Source organism: Miniopterus schreibersii, assembly GCF_964146895.1.
Source record: "Miniopterus schreibersii genome assembly, chromosome: 4".
NCBI classification, from domain to species: Eukaryota; Metazoa; Chordata; class Mammalia; order Chiroptera; family Miniopteridae; genus Miniopterus; species Miniopterus schreibersii.
Genome location: NC_138105.1, coordinates 62945983 through 62964371, shown reverse-complemented (window position 1 = coordinate 62964371; position 18389 = coordinate 62945983). Strand labels below are relative to the sequence as shown.

Sequence of the window (18389 nt, the reverse complement as noted above, 5' to 3'; positions counted from 1 at the left end):
CTCTTCTGTCATATGGGGACAGTAAGTGCTACATAGCAAAAGTGCCTGGCACAATCTCCAGGGTGGGTGTTGAGGAATCTGATCTAAGCTGCCAGGGGTGGCAGAACCGCAGAAAAACCTCTGCAATTAAGCCTCAACACCCCATCAATTTTTAGGCACTGATTCAGGATATTGAAATGTACACGGAATGAGTGTCCATCTCCAATGAGGAGACCGAGGATCAGAGAGGAGCCTGCGGGGCTTATCCGGTGGAGCCCGAGCTCCTCCACACCCTGCAGTTCTGCTGGGGCTGCCAATTCACCCCTCACTCATTCTTTCCTTGTCACCTCACCCCACCCTGTCCCCGTCTCCTGGACTCAGCTGGCCCTGTCCATGTACCCGGGGCACGGACGCTCTGGGTGGCCCTGGGTTCGCTGTCCTTGAGCCGTAGCCTCCGGGCCTAATGGGAGTCCGGTGGTAACTGGGCGCTGCAGACCCCTACCAGTTCGGAGACCCCCTCCTCCATACCCCGCGTCCCCAGCCGCGGTGTGCACGCTCCACCTCACTCTTTCCAGCGCGCCGCGGGCGGGGCAGGGGCAGAGTCCGCCCCCTCCCCTGGGGCTGCCCCGCCCCGCCGGTCTCTCCCCTCCCCTCCCCTGCAGGGCCAGGCTCTGCGGCCATGTGACCCTGCGGCTGGGCCAGGACGGGACGGGACGCGCTGGGACTGGCGTCGCTGGTCGCGGGCGCTGCCCGGGGCGGGGGCGGCATGGAGCGGAGGTGGGTCTTCGTGCTGCTCGACGTGCTGTGCGTGCTGGTCGGTAAGAGCCGCGGGAACCCTTGCGTGTGGGGGGATCCCTTCCCGGGTGGTGCTCGCCCGCACCCCCGCGAAAGTTTGTAGGACGCGGGAGGGCCTGTGATTCCCCCACCACTCGAAGGAACCTTATAGAGGGGTGACTCAGGGGAGAACCCTCGGCGCACCTTCGCCGGCGTGCGCCCTCCCAGCCTCAGTTTCCCCCGCTCGCACCGGGTTCAGGAGTGGATCATGAGCGGCGCTGGGGTTGGCACCCCCCAACCCCCACCCCGCCCGGGGCAGCAGGAAGTCACCGCCTGGGCTGCGAGTGCCCAGCTCGCGCCGCGCCCCCCTTTCCCCGCCGCGCCCGACTGGGGCGGTGATTCACGCGGGCGGTGGCCCCGGTAGCGGCGGGCGGGGCGGGGCGGGGCCGGGGGTGGGGGGGTGGGTTGCGCTTCGGGTCCAGCGTGGAGGACCTTAACACTGCTGGCCCAGGACCCGCTTTCCCACTGGGCTCCGGGAGGGCTGAAGCCTGCCCTGGGACGCACAGCTCTTCGGTGGGATTTGAACCAGCGCAGGCCGGGAGGCACGGAAAGAAAGCTGGGCCCCGGGCTGCGGATGAACCGCGGGCTTGGGGCGGCGTGACCAAACCTGTTGGGCGGCTTTTCGGGCCAGGCTGTCGGAGGGGGCAGCCCAAGGCCCCTTTCCTTCCCCTCCCCTCCCCTCTCCCAGGGTCCCTGGAACAAAGGCTGAGTGTTTGCTCTGAGGCTGGGAGGGCAATGGCCCCGGAATTATACCCGCTGGGGGGGGGGGAGGCCTCCGGTAAAATTCTCCCGCTGCTCCCCGTCTGGTTCTTGCTCCTCGGACCTGCACGGAGGGAACCCAGAGACCGAGGGATGGAAGGTCCAGTACTGATGGATGGCAGAGGCCAGGCCCTCCTCCCATGTCCCAGATGAGACCCCTTTTGGGATGGGCCAAGTGGCGGCAGGAAGAGGTCCCCTGAGCACCATATCCTGAGCACCTGTGTTATTTATTTAAATATTTGTGTGGCACTTACTGTATACTAGGCGCTAAGCAACATGCAAATAATTAAACCCTTTCTTCCAAACAGCCTGTGAGGGACAAGCTCTTATAATCCCCAATTTCATCCCAGAGAGGTCACAGGGGAGGCAGAGCTAAGATTAGGTCATGTGTTGCTGCTGTGTGCCAGGAGTTGGCTCAGGCAGACCGTCCTCCCTATTCTAGAAGATTCAACACATAAACAGTTCAGTTTTTGTTTGTTGTTGTTAATCCTCACCAGAGGATATTTTTTCCATTGACTTTTTTAGAGAGACTGGAAGGGAGGGAGTGGGAGAGAAAGAGAAACGTTGATTGGTTGCCTCCTGCAGGTGCCCAGGCCAGGGCCAGGCATGAACCTGCAACCCAGGTACCTGCCCTTGATCAGGAATCGAACCCACGAATCCATTGATCCTTACTGGCCAGGGCTGCAGTTGACTTGATTTCTCAGCATCTTCTAGCCCTGCCCCCGAAGCCAACACACACACACACTCACAACTTTGGTAGTCTCTTTCTTGGCCTCTGTACCTCCACCTTGCCCTCATTCACAGTAGCCAGAGGGATCCTATGAAAACATGCTCCCTTCCTCTGCTCCAAACCCTCCTGTGCCTCCCGCCTCACTCACAGCAAGATTCACATTCTTATAATGTCCTCCATCCTCTGACCCCAACACAGTCTTTCCCAATCCTCCAACTCCCCAGACATGGTCGCACCTCTAGACCTTTGCACTGGCTGTTCCCTGTGCCTGGCACTCTTCCCCAGATGTTCCTGAACTTCGTCGTCTCCTAGCCACCTTCTCTGTGACCTACTCTGCAATCCCTAGTGAAAGCTGCAGCCACCTCTCTGATTCCAGTGGTCACTTACTCTTTATTTCTAACCAATCTCAGCTTCCTGAGACCGACCTCTGTTTTCTTCACTGAGTCTTTCCCCAGACTCAGCATCAAAGGTGCTCAGCATCATCACTAAAGGGTCCCGGAGGCCCTAGAATTTGGCCTATTGGGAGGAGTTGGCCCTGCTGTCCCGCTCCTCTGGAATTCAGGCCCCAGAAGAGCCACACCCTTTTACACTTGTCACCTGCCCCGCCAGGGGCAAAGGACATCCTGCTGGAGTTTGTCTCTGTGCACCTACTCCATAGAGCAGGGATCCCTGTATGGGAAGGGGGGAAGGGTTTTGGCTCAGCCAGGTCCCAGTGCCTGGGTGACTTAATCTTTCATAATTTGGTCATGACTGTGTCTTCGGACTTAGCTCCCAGGTCTGGTCTGTCTTGGTTACTGTGTGGTAGGCTCAGGGACAAAGGAGAATGTGGGCATCTTGACTCCAAGAGCAGGAAGCCCTTCCTTCTTAAAACAGATGCTTATTAAAATAGTACCTAAGCTCCTGGGACTCAGCCTTGAGCATGACAACCCCTCTCAGGTGCTCACAGATGGGTGGAGGAGGGGATTCAATAAACTGTCAATGATTACATAATTACATACAAGGTCAAGAGACAGGAAGAACTGAGGTTTCTTTCCAGGAGGGTGATTACTTGGGTGGGACAGTCGGGATGGGGGAATGGAACTGAGACCAGAGGGAAGTTAGTTGTTTTGGGTAGAGAGAGAAGGACATGTGCAAAGGTCCTGGGGTGGGTGCTTTCTGGGTTTGTTCAAGGAACTGAAAGGATGGAGGGATGTGAAGGGAAAGGGTAGGAGACGTGGGATCGGGGTTAGACAGTGGGCCTGGGGTTAGACATGTGGGACTTTGGTGTTCATCTGAGGAGACAGGGAAGCCTGAGGGGGTTTTAAGGGTGGACGTGAAGGTGAGGAAACCAGGAGGGAGGCTAGGCAGGTGTGCAAGCTCCAGAAGAAGGCTGGTCCATGTGGCCCAGGGTATGGCTGGTGCTAGGGGAGAAACATGTGGCTACATGGCTTCTCTCTCCCACTCCCAGCCTCTCTGCCTTTTGCCATCCTGACGCTCGTGAATGCCCCGTACAAGCGAGGGTTCTACTGTGGTGATGACTCCATCCGCTACCCCTACCGTCCAGACACCATTACTCACGGGCTCATGGCCGGGGTCACCATCACTGCCACCGTCATCCTTGTAAGGCAGGAGGGGCTTGTAGGGCGGGGGCATCACGTATCTGCCCTGGGTGGTACTTGTGGGGAAGAGGACCCCTTCAGAGTCCCCAGTTCCCTAGTGGCCTCAGGGAAGCCAGAAATCCTAAACCCCTTTCAGTGGGAAGGGACTGAGCCAGTGCCTGGTGGAGACCCCACAGTTGCTGCTCTGGCCCTGCCCTGAAGCATCTTGGCTGATCCCTTTGCAGGTCTCAGTGGGAGAAGCCTACCTGGTGTACACGGACCGCCTCTATTCCCGCTCCAACTTCAACAATTATGTGGCTGCTGTCTACAAGGTGCTGGGGACATTCCTGTTTGGGGCTGCAGTGAGCCAGTCCCTAACAGACCTGGCCAAGTACATGATTGGCCGGCTGCGGCCCAACTTCCTGGCAGTTTGCGACCCTGACTGGAGCCGTGTCAACTGCTCCGTCTATGTACAGGTGGAGAAGGTGTGCAGGGGAAGCCCTGCCAACGTCACTGAGTCCAGGTGGGTGCTGGATTTGCAGCCTTCACTCTGGGTGATGCTGGGGGAGCTCAAGCCATAGACACTTCCACTCCCCGGGGGGAGCGGGTGCTGGAGAAGGGCCCTCAGAAGCTGGATGTTGAAGAATGAATTGCCAGATGGAGGACAAAGAGGTAGCTCACTGGGCAGAGGACAGGGTGGGATGGCCAGGAGGTGCCTGTGGATGTGGGTCTTGCAGACAGGGAGGCAAGGTGGGGCTGGGGGTGTTGGGCCCTGGAGCAGAGCAGTCAATGTTAGGAGGGTTACCCACCTCCCCTAAATTTCAGGTCCCATTCTCATGCTTTTGCTCTGTCCTTTCACCACTTCTACTGATAAACTTTTCACTTAATTGACTTATTTTTCTATTTAAAAACTTGAAATAAAATTCACATAGCATAAATTTACTAATGTAACCATTTTAATGTGTATAGTTCATTGATTTTTAGTACATTCAGTGTTGTGCAGTCATCTCCACTATTTTATTCCAGAATATGTTCATTACACCAAAAAGAAACTCCTATGTCCATTAGCTATCTCCCCCTCCGCCAGCCCTTGTTAACCACTAACCTATTTTCTATCTCTATGGATTTACCTATTTTGGACATTTCATATGCATGGAATCATATACTATGTGGCCTTTCTTGCTTGGCTTCTTTATTTTTATTATTTTTTTAATCCTCATCTGAGGATATTTTTTCCATTGCCTTATAGAGAGAGTGGAAGGGAGGAATGAAGGGGGAGGGATGCGGGTGGGGAGAGAGAGAAACATTGATGTGAGAGAGACACATTGATTGGTTGCCTCCCGCACACACCCCGACCAGGGCCAAGCCTGCACCTGAGCGATGTGCCCTTGGCCAGAATGGAACCCAAGCCCCTCAGTCCTTGGGCTGACACACTAACCACTGAGCCACACCGGCTAGAGCTAAAGTTAAAAATTTTAAAAATCTAATCTCTAATCTTTACCTTTTAGATAATTTAATACATTTACATTAATGTAATTACTGATAAGGAAAAACTTATTTATCTACATATTATATATATTTTTTGTTTTGCTTGTTTTTTAATTTCTCCATTACTGTCTTTTCTGTTAAATAGGTATTTCCTATGCAAAAAGTTTGCAGATATATAGTGCTATATGTGTGTGTGTGTGTGTTATATTATGACCCCCTTTGAGGTTATTGTCAAAAATTATATCTTTCTACATTGTGTGCTATCAACATAGATATATATATATATATATATATATATATATATATATATACTGTTTTATGCAGTTTTTAAAATTAAAGTATAGTAACATTTATATTAGTTTCAGGTGTACAACAGAGTCATTTGATAGTTTTATTTATTGTGAAATGATCACCACAGTAAGTCTCATTTACATTGTTAGCATATATGCGGTTGTTTCTTTTTTAATCATATAGAAAAAAACCAGGAATTATAAACCAAAAATACATTAATAGTGATGTTTCTATTTTGTAATTACCTTTACTGGTGTTTTTTATGTCTTTGTGTTGATTTGAGTTACTGTCTAGTAGTATCCTTCATTTGTCCTGGAGGGACTCCCTTTTAGCATCCCTTGTAGGGCAGGTGGATGAGCATTGAATTCTCTGGATCTTTGTTTATCTGGGAATGTCTTAATTTCTCCTTCATTTTTAGAGGATAATTTTGCTAGATATAGAATTTTTGGTTGGCAGGTTTTTTTCTGTTTTAGTTCTTTGAATGTGTAATTTAGCACCTTCTGGCATGCATGGTTTCTGATAAGATATCAGCTGCTAATCTTATTGAGGGTCCCATGTACACAATGAGTCTCTTCTCTCGTCTGCTTTTAAGAATGTCTCTGATGTATTTTTGGCAGTTTGATTATAATGTGTCTCTGTGTGAATGTCTTTGAATTTATCCTACTTGGAGTTTATTGAGCTTCTTGAGTGTAGATTAAAGCTTTTCATCATGTTTGGAGATTTGTCAGTCATTATTTCTTCAAATATTCTATCCAAACCCTTCTCTCTCTCCTTTCCTTTTGGGACTCCCATTATGCCTAACACTAGCCATATTTCCATGTAAAATTCTCCCTTAGATTGTGGGAAGCTCAGTGGAAGGGGACAGGAGACAAGGAGGGTGTTTAAGGTAGAGATGCTGAGTAAGCTGTCTGGTGTTTGACTTTGGGCCCTCAGGCTCTGTCCTCTGCACAACCTTCCTAATGCATTCTGTCTTCTCCTTTCTTAGATTATCTTTCTACTCCGGACACTCCTCCTTTGGGATGTACTGCATGATGTTCTTGGCGGTGAGTTGGTTTTTCTGTGCCTTGCTTGGTGTGGAACTGTGGCCAAGTCACTCCCCTTTGCTGGGCCTCAGTTTCTGCATCCATAAAACAGGGTGGGTAGAGGATGTGATTGGTTGGGCTAAGTGGTTTATTCATAAAAACTGGAGTACCTGGGTATTCTGGTTCTGTACTCTTGGCCTCAAGGCTACCATCTGTGAATTGGCCATGGGGTGAGCCTGGCAGGCTCCTGAGCTCATGGCTGCTCTCTGGCTCCCCAGCTCTATGTACAGGCGAGGCTCTGCTGGAAGTGGGCACGGCTGCTGCGGCCCACGGTGCAGTTCTTCCTGGTGGCCTTTGCCCTCTATGTGGGCTACACCCGAGTATCTGACCACAAACACCACTGGAGTGATGTCCTCGTGGGCCTCCTGCAGGGAGCACTGGTGGCCTGCCTCACTGTGAGCTCCTGGGCCCCAATTCTTTGCCCTGGGAACTGCTTACCCTCTTTCTCCCTTTTATAGGTCCTAGTCTTCTCTACTCCTGTCCTTCCCCTAAGAACCCAGTCTTCCCCTCCTAGGTTCTGCTTTTCTCATTGCCCCCTACCACAATACTCATCTTGGGTCCTACCACCCCTCACCCCCCACTTCCTTCCCAGGGTCCCATTCCCCACCCCCCTCACCTCGGTCCCAGTCCTACCTTGCCCAGCTAGCTTTCACCTCCTTTCCTTACCCAGGTTCGCTACATCTCTGACTTCTTCAAAACCCGGCCCCCACAGCGCTGCCTGGAAGAAGAGGAGCTAGAACGGAAGCCCAGCCTGTCACTGACACTGTCCCTGGGCGAGGCTGACCGCAACCACTATGGGTACCCAGTGTCCAATTCCTGAGGCTGGAAGCCGCCCAGACAGGGCCTCTAGCTAGAACTCTGGCTGTGGGTTGGTATGTCCATGGTGCTGGCAGGGCCTTCACCTAGGATGGTGATGAGGGCTCTGGACAGGCTCCAGGTACTCCAGGCTGGTTCCCAGAGGGGTTTCTATTAAACCTACCTCCTGTGCACTGGACCAGGGGTTTAGGGGTGCCCAGGATAGCCCTAATGTTTGGATGGGGACCCTCCATTATGAATAGAACTCCTTCAGTAGCCCTTCTTCTGTTGGCCTAGGGAAGGGACCAAGAGATCTGGATAAATGCTGTTTTTGTAAAATGTAATGTATATGTGGATTTTTAGTAAAATAGGGCATTTGCTTGACAAACGTTATCAGCTCCTCTGTTCCTTATGGCCATTCTAAGGACTATACCTACAGTAGAGGGGGAGAACCCTCCCCTGTCAGCAGCTCAGCTGAGCTCAGGTATCAGAGTAGCTGGTGAAGTCAACAAGCTAAATGAAAGTAACAGCCAAGTCTTTAATCAGTCATTTTTCAAATGGCCCGGGTTCCTTTTAGTACAGAATGGTATTAAAAACTTACATCATGTGGGAGCTAAATGTGCTAGGTGACCATGCAAGGAAGTGTATGCATGTATTCCAACCTACATATACACACCTAACTATAAAGATTTCTATGTGGAACTGTCTGTATCCATATTAAGCTAAAGATGAATTTATACTGTTGTCTCCAGCCTGACCCATTATCACACGGATACTGTAACCTCATCTTGACCAGGGTTTGAACCCACAACCTTGGTGTATCAGGACGATGCTCTAACCAACTGAGCTACCAGGCTAGGGTCATCTGTATTTATTTAATTCATTGCTCCAGTCCAAATTATGTGTAGAGTGGTTTCAGAATCGTAAACTACCCCCAAGGGAAATAAATTTATAAAATAGAGTCCGCTGTTTATGTACAGTACATTTTGCTTTAGTCCATAGATTCTGTTCATTTTCAAAGTTAACTTTTGCCCCACCACCTATAGTGAGTTTCTTTCATACATTTCTAATATAGTTGCATTCTTTGGCACATTCTGTGACACTCCTACATCCTAAATAACTTAATTTGAATATATTATGATTTACTCTTTGGGCTGTAAAAAACTATGGGTTTTCTAAATGTACAACGGCAGATGTCACTAAAGTATCCTGTGGAACACTTCAGTCCTCCCACACCATGATTTACCATCTCTAGTTTTGCCTTTTCCAGAATGTCATATAAATGGGGTCATACTGTATGGAGCCTCTTCATACAGGATTCCTTTACTTAGTAGTATACTTTAATATTCATCCATGTCTTTGTATGGGTTTGTTTACATAAGAAACATCCAAGCCTGTAGATAATTTTTGTAAGAGATTATTTGAGACAAAACTGACTATTGTTGCCAGGAAGCAAGATCTCAAATGCACCTGAGATCAACAGTTTTGCAGCTTCCCTTACACATTTGGAATTAAGGAGGAAGATTAAATGAAGGTGGGAGAAAGCAAGGAGGGGGTGGGGGAGGTATTGGATACAGGATATTTAAGAAGATTACATTCTCTTTTGAGGCTAGTTATACTCATTTCAAAGGTGGGTTAACCTGGATGCACAAAAACAATGGACCGCTGGTTTAAGGCAAAGAAAGAGAAAACCTTTTACTAGAAAAGTTATATGCCTAGGACGTTACTACCCACCATGACCTTCTGAGTTAGGAATTTGTGATCAGATCTCCCAGTGAGGTTACTTTTGGTAGAACCCCTTTTTCTCCCCCAGGTTGGTGGTTCATTCCTTTCTATTGTGTTCCATTGCTTGTATGAGAGGGAAAATAATTTCTCTCTATTCTTCTAGGTTCTTGGCTGAGATTCCTCTGTGATAAAGACAGGTTAACAGGAGAAAACCAAGTTTATCTACCCGAGTAACTCCCTGAAATAGTCCAAGTCATCACCTTAGATACCATCTTAGCTAAAAATGAAAGAAAGATGTTGGGGTAGGGAGGATGCCACTTATGTGAGGTTATCCAGCAGAAGAGTAAACAAGGGTATGGTTGTTAATACAGGTTTAGGTCTGGGCCTTCTTCATCGAAGAGTCTTGAGATTGTCATCCTTCCCGATATGGAGGGAGATGCCCTTACACATGGAGATTTCCCTTATAAATGTAAATTCACCTCACAAAAGAGCAACAGAGATTCTGCTATGTCTACTTTTAAAAGAAAAATCAGCTCAAAATAATCCTAATGAAAAGGAGGCATATTTTGGTGTGGCTTGTTCTGCTTTCCTTCACGTGGATGCACCTCAACTTGCTTATGCGTTCATCTACTGAAGGACATCCTAATTGAAGTGTTTAGCCAATATGAATAGAGCTGCTGTGCGTAATTCCATGATAGTTTTTGTTTGGACATAGTTTTTAAAGCAATTACAGAAACACTGGAGGTACAGTTGTGTGTGGGATCTTAAGGTGAGACTTGTAAATCTTTGGAAAAACTGATGAACTATCTTCCAAAGTGGCTGTATGTACCACCAATAATGAATGAGAGTTCCTGTTCTTCACCCTCTAGCAATTGGTGTTGTCATTATTATTTTTTGGAGTTTAGCAATTCTAATAGGTTTTTATTGATATCTCATTGTTTTAATTTATAATTCCCTCATATATGATGAGCTTATTTTGTAAACGTATTTACTACCTGTATATCTTCTATATCTTTGGTGAGGTATCTATTCAGATCCATACCCATTTTTAATGGGGTTGTTTTAGAGTCCTTTGTATATTTTGAGTAGAAATCCTTTATCAGATATGTTTTTACAAATATTTCCTCCCAGTTTGTGGCTTGTCTTGGCTCTCTGAACAAGGTCTGTCACAGAGTAGAAGTTTTAAATTTTATAAAGTCCATGTTCTTCTTTTTCTTTTGTGGTAGGCTTTTGGTGTTGTGTGTTAAAACTCGTCACCAAAGCCAAGGTCATGGAGATTTTCCTTTATGTTTTCTTCTTGATATTTTATACTTTTGCAGTTAAAATTTTCTGTGGACAGTTTTGAGTGCAATTTGGTGTATGCTGTAGCTTGTGTCTACATTCGTTTCATTCCATATGGTTTCCAATTAATTACACCTTAACTGTTTTTGGAGGTCATGAGATCTATGACTTCATTTCAGTTTGAATTTCCCAAATTTAATAGATTCAGCTGGACTGCTCTAAGAGGGCGTGGCCTCCACTGAACTGTGAGCAAGACGCATCCCTGCACTGCCCCGCGGGCCTGCAGGGGGCACCCAGCCCACCTCTCTGACCCTACTGGCACATGCGCATTCTGTGTACTTGCCTTCACCAAGCTGAGCTGAGTCTCTCAGAATATATGTAGGAGACTCACTCCACCAGAGCTTCTGGACAATGTGGGTCCATGTCTGTGCTGAGGTAGCTTGGTTTACCTCTGCGCCCACCCTGGAAACGCTGCAGTGGGAGGAGAAGCTTCCTGTGTGCAAAGACTGCTTAGGGGAGAGGAGTGTGCTGGTCTTCAGACGACCCAGGAGAGGAAGGGCTTGATATTGAAAATTGTTGGTGGTTAAATGTGTGGTGTAACCAGTATGTTGTGGGCTTGGTTGTTTTTGCATGTGGCTGTCCTTTGTTACCACAGCCATTTATCAAGATTAACTTCTGGGTTCTCCATTCTGCTCCCATTGACCTGTGTGTATTTTTATGCCAGTACCAACATGTTTTGGTGATTATTGCTTTGTAATGTAGTTTGAAGTCAGGGATCGTGATACCTCCAGCTTTGTAAAGAACAAAGATTTCTTTGGCTATTTGGGATCCTTTGTGATTCCAAAAAATGTTAGGATTGTTTGTTCTATTTGTGAAAATTCCTTTGGAATTTTGATCAGGATTGCATTCAAAATGAGGATTACTATAGGTAGAATGGACATTTTAATGATATTAATTCTTCTAACCCATGAGCATGGGATATCTTTTTATTATTTGTATCTTCCTTTTCTTTCATCAATGTCTTACAGTTTTCAGTGTATGAATCTTTTGCCTCCTTGGTTAAATTTATTTCTAGTTATTTTGTTCTTTTCAGTATAATTGTATATGGGATTATTTTCTTAATTTCTCTTTCTGATGGTCTATTATTAGTGTATAGAAATACAACTGATTTTAGTATGATTTTGTATTCTGCAAATGTAATGGATTTGTTGAGTAGTTCTAACAGCTTTTTGGATGTGGAGTGATGTGGAAAATTGGAATTAAAAAATCCTGCTGTACCACATCCCAGGTCATCCATGATACCTGAAGTATAGTGACTACTAATATAATCTTCCCACAGTGCCTCTTCATGACATGTGAACTGCTGCATGGGTGATTAGCTTCACCACTTTGGGTGAACTGGGTCTGCATAGGGCTTGGCCTGTATAACAAACTTGGATCTCTGCTTTTCTGGCTGGTATTGACATGGGTGTTTTGAATAGTGATTTACTTTCCAGTAATTTAAAAAGTCCAGAAAAGGCCCTGGCCGGATGGCTCAGTTGGTTGGAGTGCCATCATGTACATCAACAGGTTTTGGGTTTGATTTCGGTCAGGGCACATACCTAGGTTGTGGGTTTGATCCCTGGTCAGGGTGCATCTGGGAGGCAAACAATCAGTGTTTCTCACATCAATGTTTCTCCCTTCCTCTCTCTTTAAAATCAATTAAAAAACCCCACCATATCCACAGGTAAGGATTAAAAATAATAAAAGTCCAGGAAAGTTTCAATAGCAGTACAGATACTCTTTTCTCTGTACTCCGATTCTGCAGCTGTCATTGCTTTATCACATTTGCCATTTCACGTGAAGTACTGCAGTGTGTTTTATCCAGAACAAGTGCTATCCTGGGAATCACCACATAACCCACAAGTGAGGAAATATGGTTTCCACATTATAATGTAATCCACAGTCCCAGGTCAACTTTCACCTCCTGTCCCAACTGTGTAATGCCTTTTTCCATTCTGATATGATCCTATTTTTCTGGAACTGTTACTGAGACTTTCCCTCATTTTCATAACCTTGATGGATTTAAAGCTCACAGATGACTCTGATCGGGGTGCCTGCTTCTGCCCAGCTTCCTTCACTTAGGATGTTTTCAGTGTTCATCCATGCTGAACATGTGTCAGTACTTATTTTTTTCATTGCGATTTATTATGTGCAACACAACATTTACCGCAACATGAACTATAGAGTTCTATGGCATTAACTGCATTTACATTGTGCAAATATCAACACCATCCATCTTCAGAACTTTATTTTCCTCAAGTGGAAATGTATCCATTAAACACTAACTTCCCATTCCCCTCTCCTCCTGGTCCCTGGTAACCACATTCTACTTTCTCTGAATTTGATTTCTGCAGATACCTCATATAAGTGGAATCATACAATATTTTTCCTTCTGTAACTGTCATTTCACTTAGCATAATGACCCCAAGGGTCATCTACATTGTAGCCTGAGTCAGAATTTCCTGTTTTTAAGGCTGAATAATATTCCACTGTGAATATACCACATTTTGTTTATCCATTTATTCATTGATGGACACTTGGGCTGCTTCCACCTTTGGTTCATGCTGCTATGAATATGGGTGTATGAGTATCTGTTCATGTCCCTGCTTTCAAATCTTTTGGGTATGTGCCCTGAAGTAGAATTGCTGGATCATACGTTAATTTTATGTTTAAGTTATCTTGGAACTGCCAGTGGAGTTGTTGAACCATATGGAATTTTTTTTTTGAGGAAATACCAAACTATTGTATACACAGAATACACCATTTTACATTTGCACAAGCAATGCTTAAGGGTTCTGATTTCTCTATGTCACTGTCAACATTTGTTGTTTTTAGTTTTCTCGATTATAGCCATTCTGTGTGTGAATGGGTATCACACTGTGGTTTTAATTTGCATTTCCATACTAAGGATGTGTAACATCTTTTTGTGTGCTTATTGACCATTTGTATGTCTACTCTGTAGAAGGATCTTTCCAAGTCCATTTTAAAGATTTAGTTGTTTGTCTTTTTGTTGATGAGTTGTACAAGTCTTCATATATTCCGGATAATCAGAGATATAATATGCAACTATTTTCTTCCATTCTGTGGGCTGTCATTTCACTCTCTAGATAGTGTCTTTTTTTTTTAATACTCACCCGAGAAGGATATTTTTTCCATTGATTCTCAAAGAGAGACAGAGAGAAAGAGAGAAAGACATCGATGTGAAAGATACATCGATTGCTTGCCTCCTGCACACACCCCAGCCAGAGCTGGGGATTGAACCTGCAACCCTTCAGTGCGTGGGTCAATGTTCTAAACACTGAGCAATGCTGGCCAGGGTAGGCAATAAACTCTTTGACATTGGACTTAGCAATATATATACATATATACACATATATAAATTTTTTAGTTATTCCTCACCCGAGGATATATTTTTTCCCACTGATTTTCAGAGAGAGTGTAAGGGAGGGAAAGAAAGGAGGGAAAAGGGGGAGAGAGGGGGAGGGAGGGGGGAGAGAGAAACACGTCAGTGTGAGAGAAACACATTGATAGGTTGCCTCCCTCACGCATCCCTACCAGAGCTCTTGACCAGGAATGGAATCCATGACCCTTTGGTTCGTGGGCAGATGCTCTAACCACTGAGCAACACCAGCTAGGGCTGGTCTTTGCAATATTTATTTTTTGGATATGTCTTCTTGGGCAAAGACAATAAAAAGCAAAAATAAACAAATGGGATTATATTGAACTAAAAAGCTTTTGCACCTGAAAGGAAACCAAGAAAACAAAAAGGTAGTCTACTAAATGGGATAATACATTTGCAAATGATATATACTGTAAGGGTTTAATATCCAAAATATATAAAGAACTCATATAGCTCAACATTAAAAAAACCCTAACTGCCCTACTCAGTTTTGGCTCAGTGGTTAGAGTATTGGCCTCTGGACTGAAGGGTCCTGGGTTCGATTCCAGCCAAGGACATGTACCTTGGTTGCAGGCTCAATCCCTGGCCCTGGTCTGGGTGCATGCAGGAGGCAACCAATCAGTGTGTTTCTCTCACATCAATGTTCCTCTCTCTCCCTTCCACTCTCTCTAAAAAGCAATGAGAAAATATTCTCAGGTGAGGATTATAAATAAATAATAAAATCATGTTTAAAAAAAACCAAAGCTCTAACCAATCTGATTTAAAAGTGGGCAGAATACATGAATGGACATTTCTCCAAAGAGGACTTACAGATGACCAACAGACACATGAAAAGATGCTCAACATTACTAATCAGGAGTAGAGTTCCAGTCAAGATGGCAGAGTAGGTAAACGCTGTGTTTGTCTTCTCCCATGACATCAAAATTACAACTAAGTTATAAAACAATCAACCTGGAGAACCATCTAAAAACTAGCTGAGCCCTAGGCAGTTTTTCTCAGTGGTTAGAGCATCAGCCCTTAGACTGAAGTGTCCCAGGTTCAATTCCAGCCTCAGTTGCATGCTTGACCCCGGGTCTGGGGAGGCAACCAACTGATCAATGTGTCTCTCTCACATTGATGTTTCTCTCCCTCCGTCCCTCCTCTCTCACTCCCCCCCCCCCCACTATCTCTGAAAAGCAATGGAAAAAATACCTTCAGGTGAGGAAAAAAATAAAAACTAGCTGAACAGAAGTCCTATAATTAAAGATAGAAAGAACAAGCCAGTCAAGACATAGGAGGGGCAGAGATGTGAAATGGGCTGGCCCCACATCAGATGTAGCAGTCGAGAATCGAGAGGGTTATCTTAGCTGCTGAGGTCCCTCTGAGGAGTGAGGGGTTCCAGCCCCACACTGTGCTCACCAGCCTGAAGCACCAGTTCTGGGAAGAAGAACCTTTACAACATCTGGCTATGAAAATCATCGGGAATTCCATTCATCCAGGTGAGATGGAAGGTTGCTGGAAACCCAGACACATTCACTCTCAAGCACTTGGCTCTAGTAAAAGGACAGTAGCTCAGGGGGTGCCAGAGACATACAGGGAGAAACAGACTGTATGGCTTCAGGGCCAGGGCTAGAGAGACAGCCACCATTGTCCCTGTATTGAGCCCTCCCACACAGCTGCTAGGCAGGCACCATTTTTTTCTGTGTTGAGCCCTCTCCACACCCAGCAAAATTAAATCTGCATTAGCCTGGTGACTCCTTGAAATCTAGCCTCACCCAACTCCTGTACAACCCAAAGTTCTTTCAGAGGATGAGCCTTACAGGCAGCCGGCAGGTAGTGGCAGGCATCGGGGTGTTCTGTGATACTTGCTAAGCAGCTACAGGATTGGTACTGGTGGCTGCTGGTTTTGGTTTGCACCATGACTTCTTCCACATGTCTCCAGGTCCAGTACTCCAGGCAGCTACTAACCACAGATTGCTCTGTAGCTCCAACCAGGTAGCTTTGGGTTGGTCACAGCTAGCAGCTGACCTTGGTCTACGCTGGAGCCCTTCCCAAGAGGCTCCAGGACCAATACACCCACTGGCTGGCTTCAGTTCACAACAGAGCACCACTTGATTAGCTCCATTTGGCAGACCCAACAGGTGGTCTTGGCAGGCACCAGAGCCTGCTGGGACAAATCCTGCTTTATGAGGTCACCCCGCATAGCAGCTTGTACATTTTGGTTTTGGCCAATTCTCACAGCCAGTCAGCTTGAGGGTCAACCCACTCACTGGCATGCCAATAGCAATCAAGGTTCAACTACAACAGGAGTACAAAAACCCACAAAAGGACACTTCTGGAGCACCCAGCTCAGGTGATTAGGGAAACGGTACCACAGGTCACCTGCTACACAAGACTACCCTGCCAAGAATAGGAGGTGTAGCAGATCTACCTAATACATAGAAGCAAACAGAAAGACAACCAAAATGAGAATCAAACATGTCCCAAATGAAAGACCAGGAGAAAACCCCAGAAAAAGAACTAAATGAGTGGAGGCAAGCAAGCTACCAGATACAGAGTTCAAAACACTGGTTAAAATTATGTTCAGTGAACTTACTAAGAATTTCAACAAAGAGATAGTAAGCGCAAAAAAGGACATAGAAACCATATAAAAGAACCAGTCAAAAATGAAGAATACAATATCTGAAATGAAGAATACACTAGAAGGAAGCAACAGCAGGTTAGATGAAGCAGAGAACTGAGGTAGCAGAAAACATTCAATTGGCACAGCAAAAGGAAATAAAAAATGAGGGTAGTTTAAGGGATATCTGGGACAACAAGTGTAACAACATTCACATCTTAGGGGTACCAAAGTAAAAGAAAGAGCAAGGGATTGAAAATCTATTTGGGGAAAAAAAAGTGATTGAAAGCTTCCCTAACCTGGCAAAAGAAATAGACATACAAGTCCAGAAAGCACAGAGAGAGTCCTAAACAAGATGAACCCAAAGAGGCATACACCAAGAAGTATCATAATTAAAATTGCAAAGATTAATAAAGACAAAGAGAATCATAAAAGCAGCAAGAGAAAAGCAGTTAGTTACAAGGGAACCCCATAAGACCGCCAGTTGATTTCTCAACAGAAACCAGGCCAGAAGAGATTGGCATGGACTATTCAAAGTAGTGAAAAACAAGGACCTACAAGAACTATTCAAAGTAGTGAAAAGCAAGGACCTACAACCAAGACTACCAAGCAAGGCTATCATTTAAAACTGAAGAAGAAATAGCTTCTTAGACAAGAAAAAGCTAAAGGAATGTGTCACCACCAAACCAGTATTACAAGAAATATTTTAAAATTAAAGGGACTTTAAGAAAAATGGTAAATAACATAAATGTGCATAATAAAATGGCAATAACTACATACCTCTCAATGATTACTTTATTTTTTAAAAATATATCTTTATTGATTTCAGAGAGAAGAAGGGAGAGGGGGAGAGAGATAGAAACATCAATGATGAGAGAACCGTTGATCGGCTGCAGCCTGCAACCCGGGCATGTGCCCTGACCGGGAATCGAACCCTGATTGCCTGGATCCTAGGTTGACGCTCAACCGCTGAGCCACGCCCAGCTGGGCTCAATGATTACTTTAAATGTAAATGGATTAAGTGCTCCAATCAAAAGACATAAGATAGCAGAATGGATAAGAAAGCAAGACCCACATATATGCTGTCTACAAGAAACTGATTTCAGATAGAAATACAAAGACTGAAGGTAAAGGGATGGAAAAATATATTTCTTGCAAATGATAATGAAAAAAAGCTGGGAAGCAATCCTCATATCAGACAACATAGACTTCAAAACAAAGATGTAAAATAAGAAACAAATAACATTTCATAATGACAAAGGACTGAATCCAGTAAGGGTATAACCCTTGTAAACATTTATGCACCCATCATAGGAGCATATAAATATACAAAGCAAATATTGACGGACATAGAGAGATCAGCAGTAATACAGTCCTAGTAGGGAACATTCACATACCCCCTTGACATCAGTGAATAGATATTCAAGACAGAAAACAATGAAACAGTGACCTTAAATGACACAATGGATTTAATTGACATTTTTAGAGCATTTCACCCCAAAGCAGTAGAATATACATTCTTTTCAAGTTCACATGGAACATTTTCCTGGATAGACCACATTAGACCACAAAACAAGTCTCAATAAATTTAAGAATACTGAAATCATACCAAGCATCTTCTCCAATCACAATGATATAAAAGTAGAAATCGCAAGAAAAAACTAAAACTCCCACAAACACATGGAGACTAAATAACATGTTGCTAAACAATGAATGAATGTGTCAACAATGAGATCAAGGAAAAAATAAAAAACCTTGACACAAATGAAAATGAAAACAACAACAACCTGAAATCTATTAGACACAG

The 18389-nt window shown here is 45.2% G+C and overlaps 1 protein-coding gene across 2 annotated transcripts; it reads left to right on the top strand.

Moving 5' to 3' along the window:
- The first annotated feature begins 155 nt into the window (after positions 1-155).
- Positions 156-7924, top strand: PLPP2 (phospholipid phosphatase 2). 2 transcript variants are annotated; one of them, XM_081136596.1, is made up of 6 exons: positions 156-797; positions 3750-3901; positions 4125-4402; positions 6644-6701; positions 6959-7135; positions 7411-7924. In XM_081136596.1, the coding sequence occupies exons 1-6, from the start codon at positions 746-748 to the stop codon at positions 7558-7560; spliced, it is 867 nt and encodes a 288-aa protein (XP_080992722.1). In that variant the 5' UTR covers positions 156-745; the 3' UTR covers positions 7561-7924. The 2 variants fall into 2 exon arrangements, with proteins under 2 accessions (XP_080992722.1, XP_080992723.1); XM_081136597.1 differs by having other exon boundaries at positions 629-756.
- Positions 7925-18389: the final 10465 nt, after the last annotated feature.

Coding starts and splice junctions, on each gene's coding strand:
- PLPP2 (XM_081136596.1), top strand. CDS start 746: ATGGAGCGGAGGTGGGTCTTCGTGCTGCTCGACGTGCTGTGCGTGCTG. Junction 798..3,749: donor CGTGCTGTGCGTGCTGGTCG/GTAAGAGCCGCG, acceptor TCCCACTCCCAG/CCTCTCTGCCTTTTGCCATC. Junction 3,902..4,124: donor TCACTGCCACCGTCATCCTT/GTAAGGCAGGAG, acceptor ATCCCTTTGCAG/GTCTCAGTGGGAGAAGCCTA.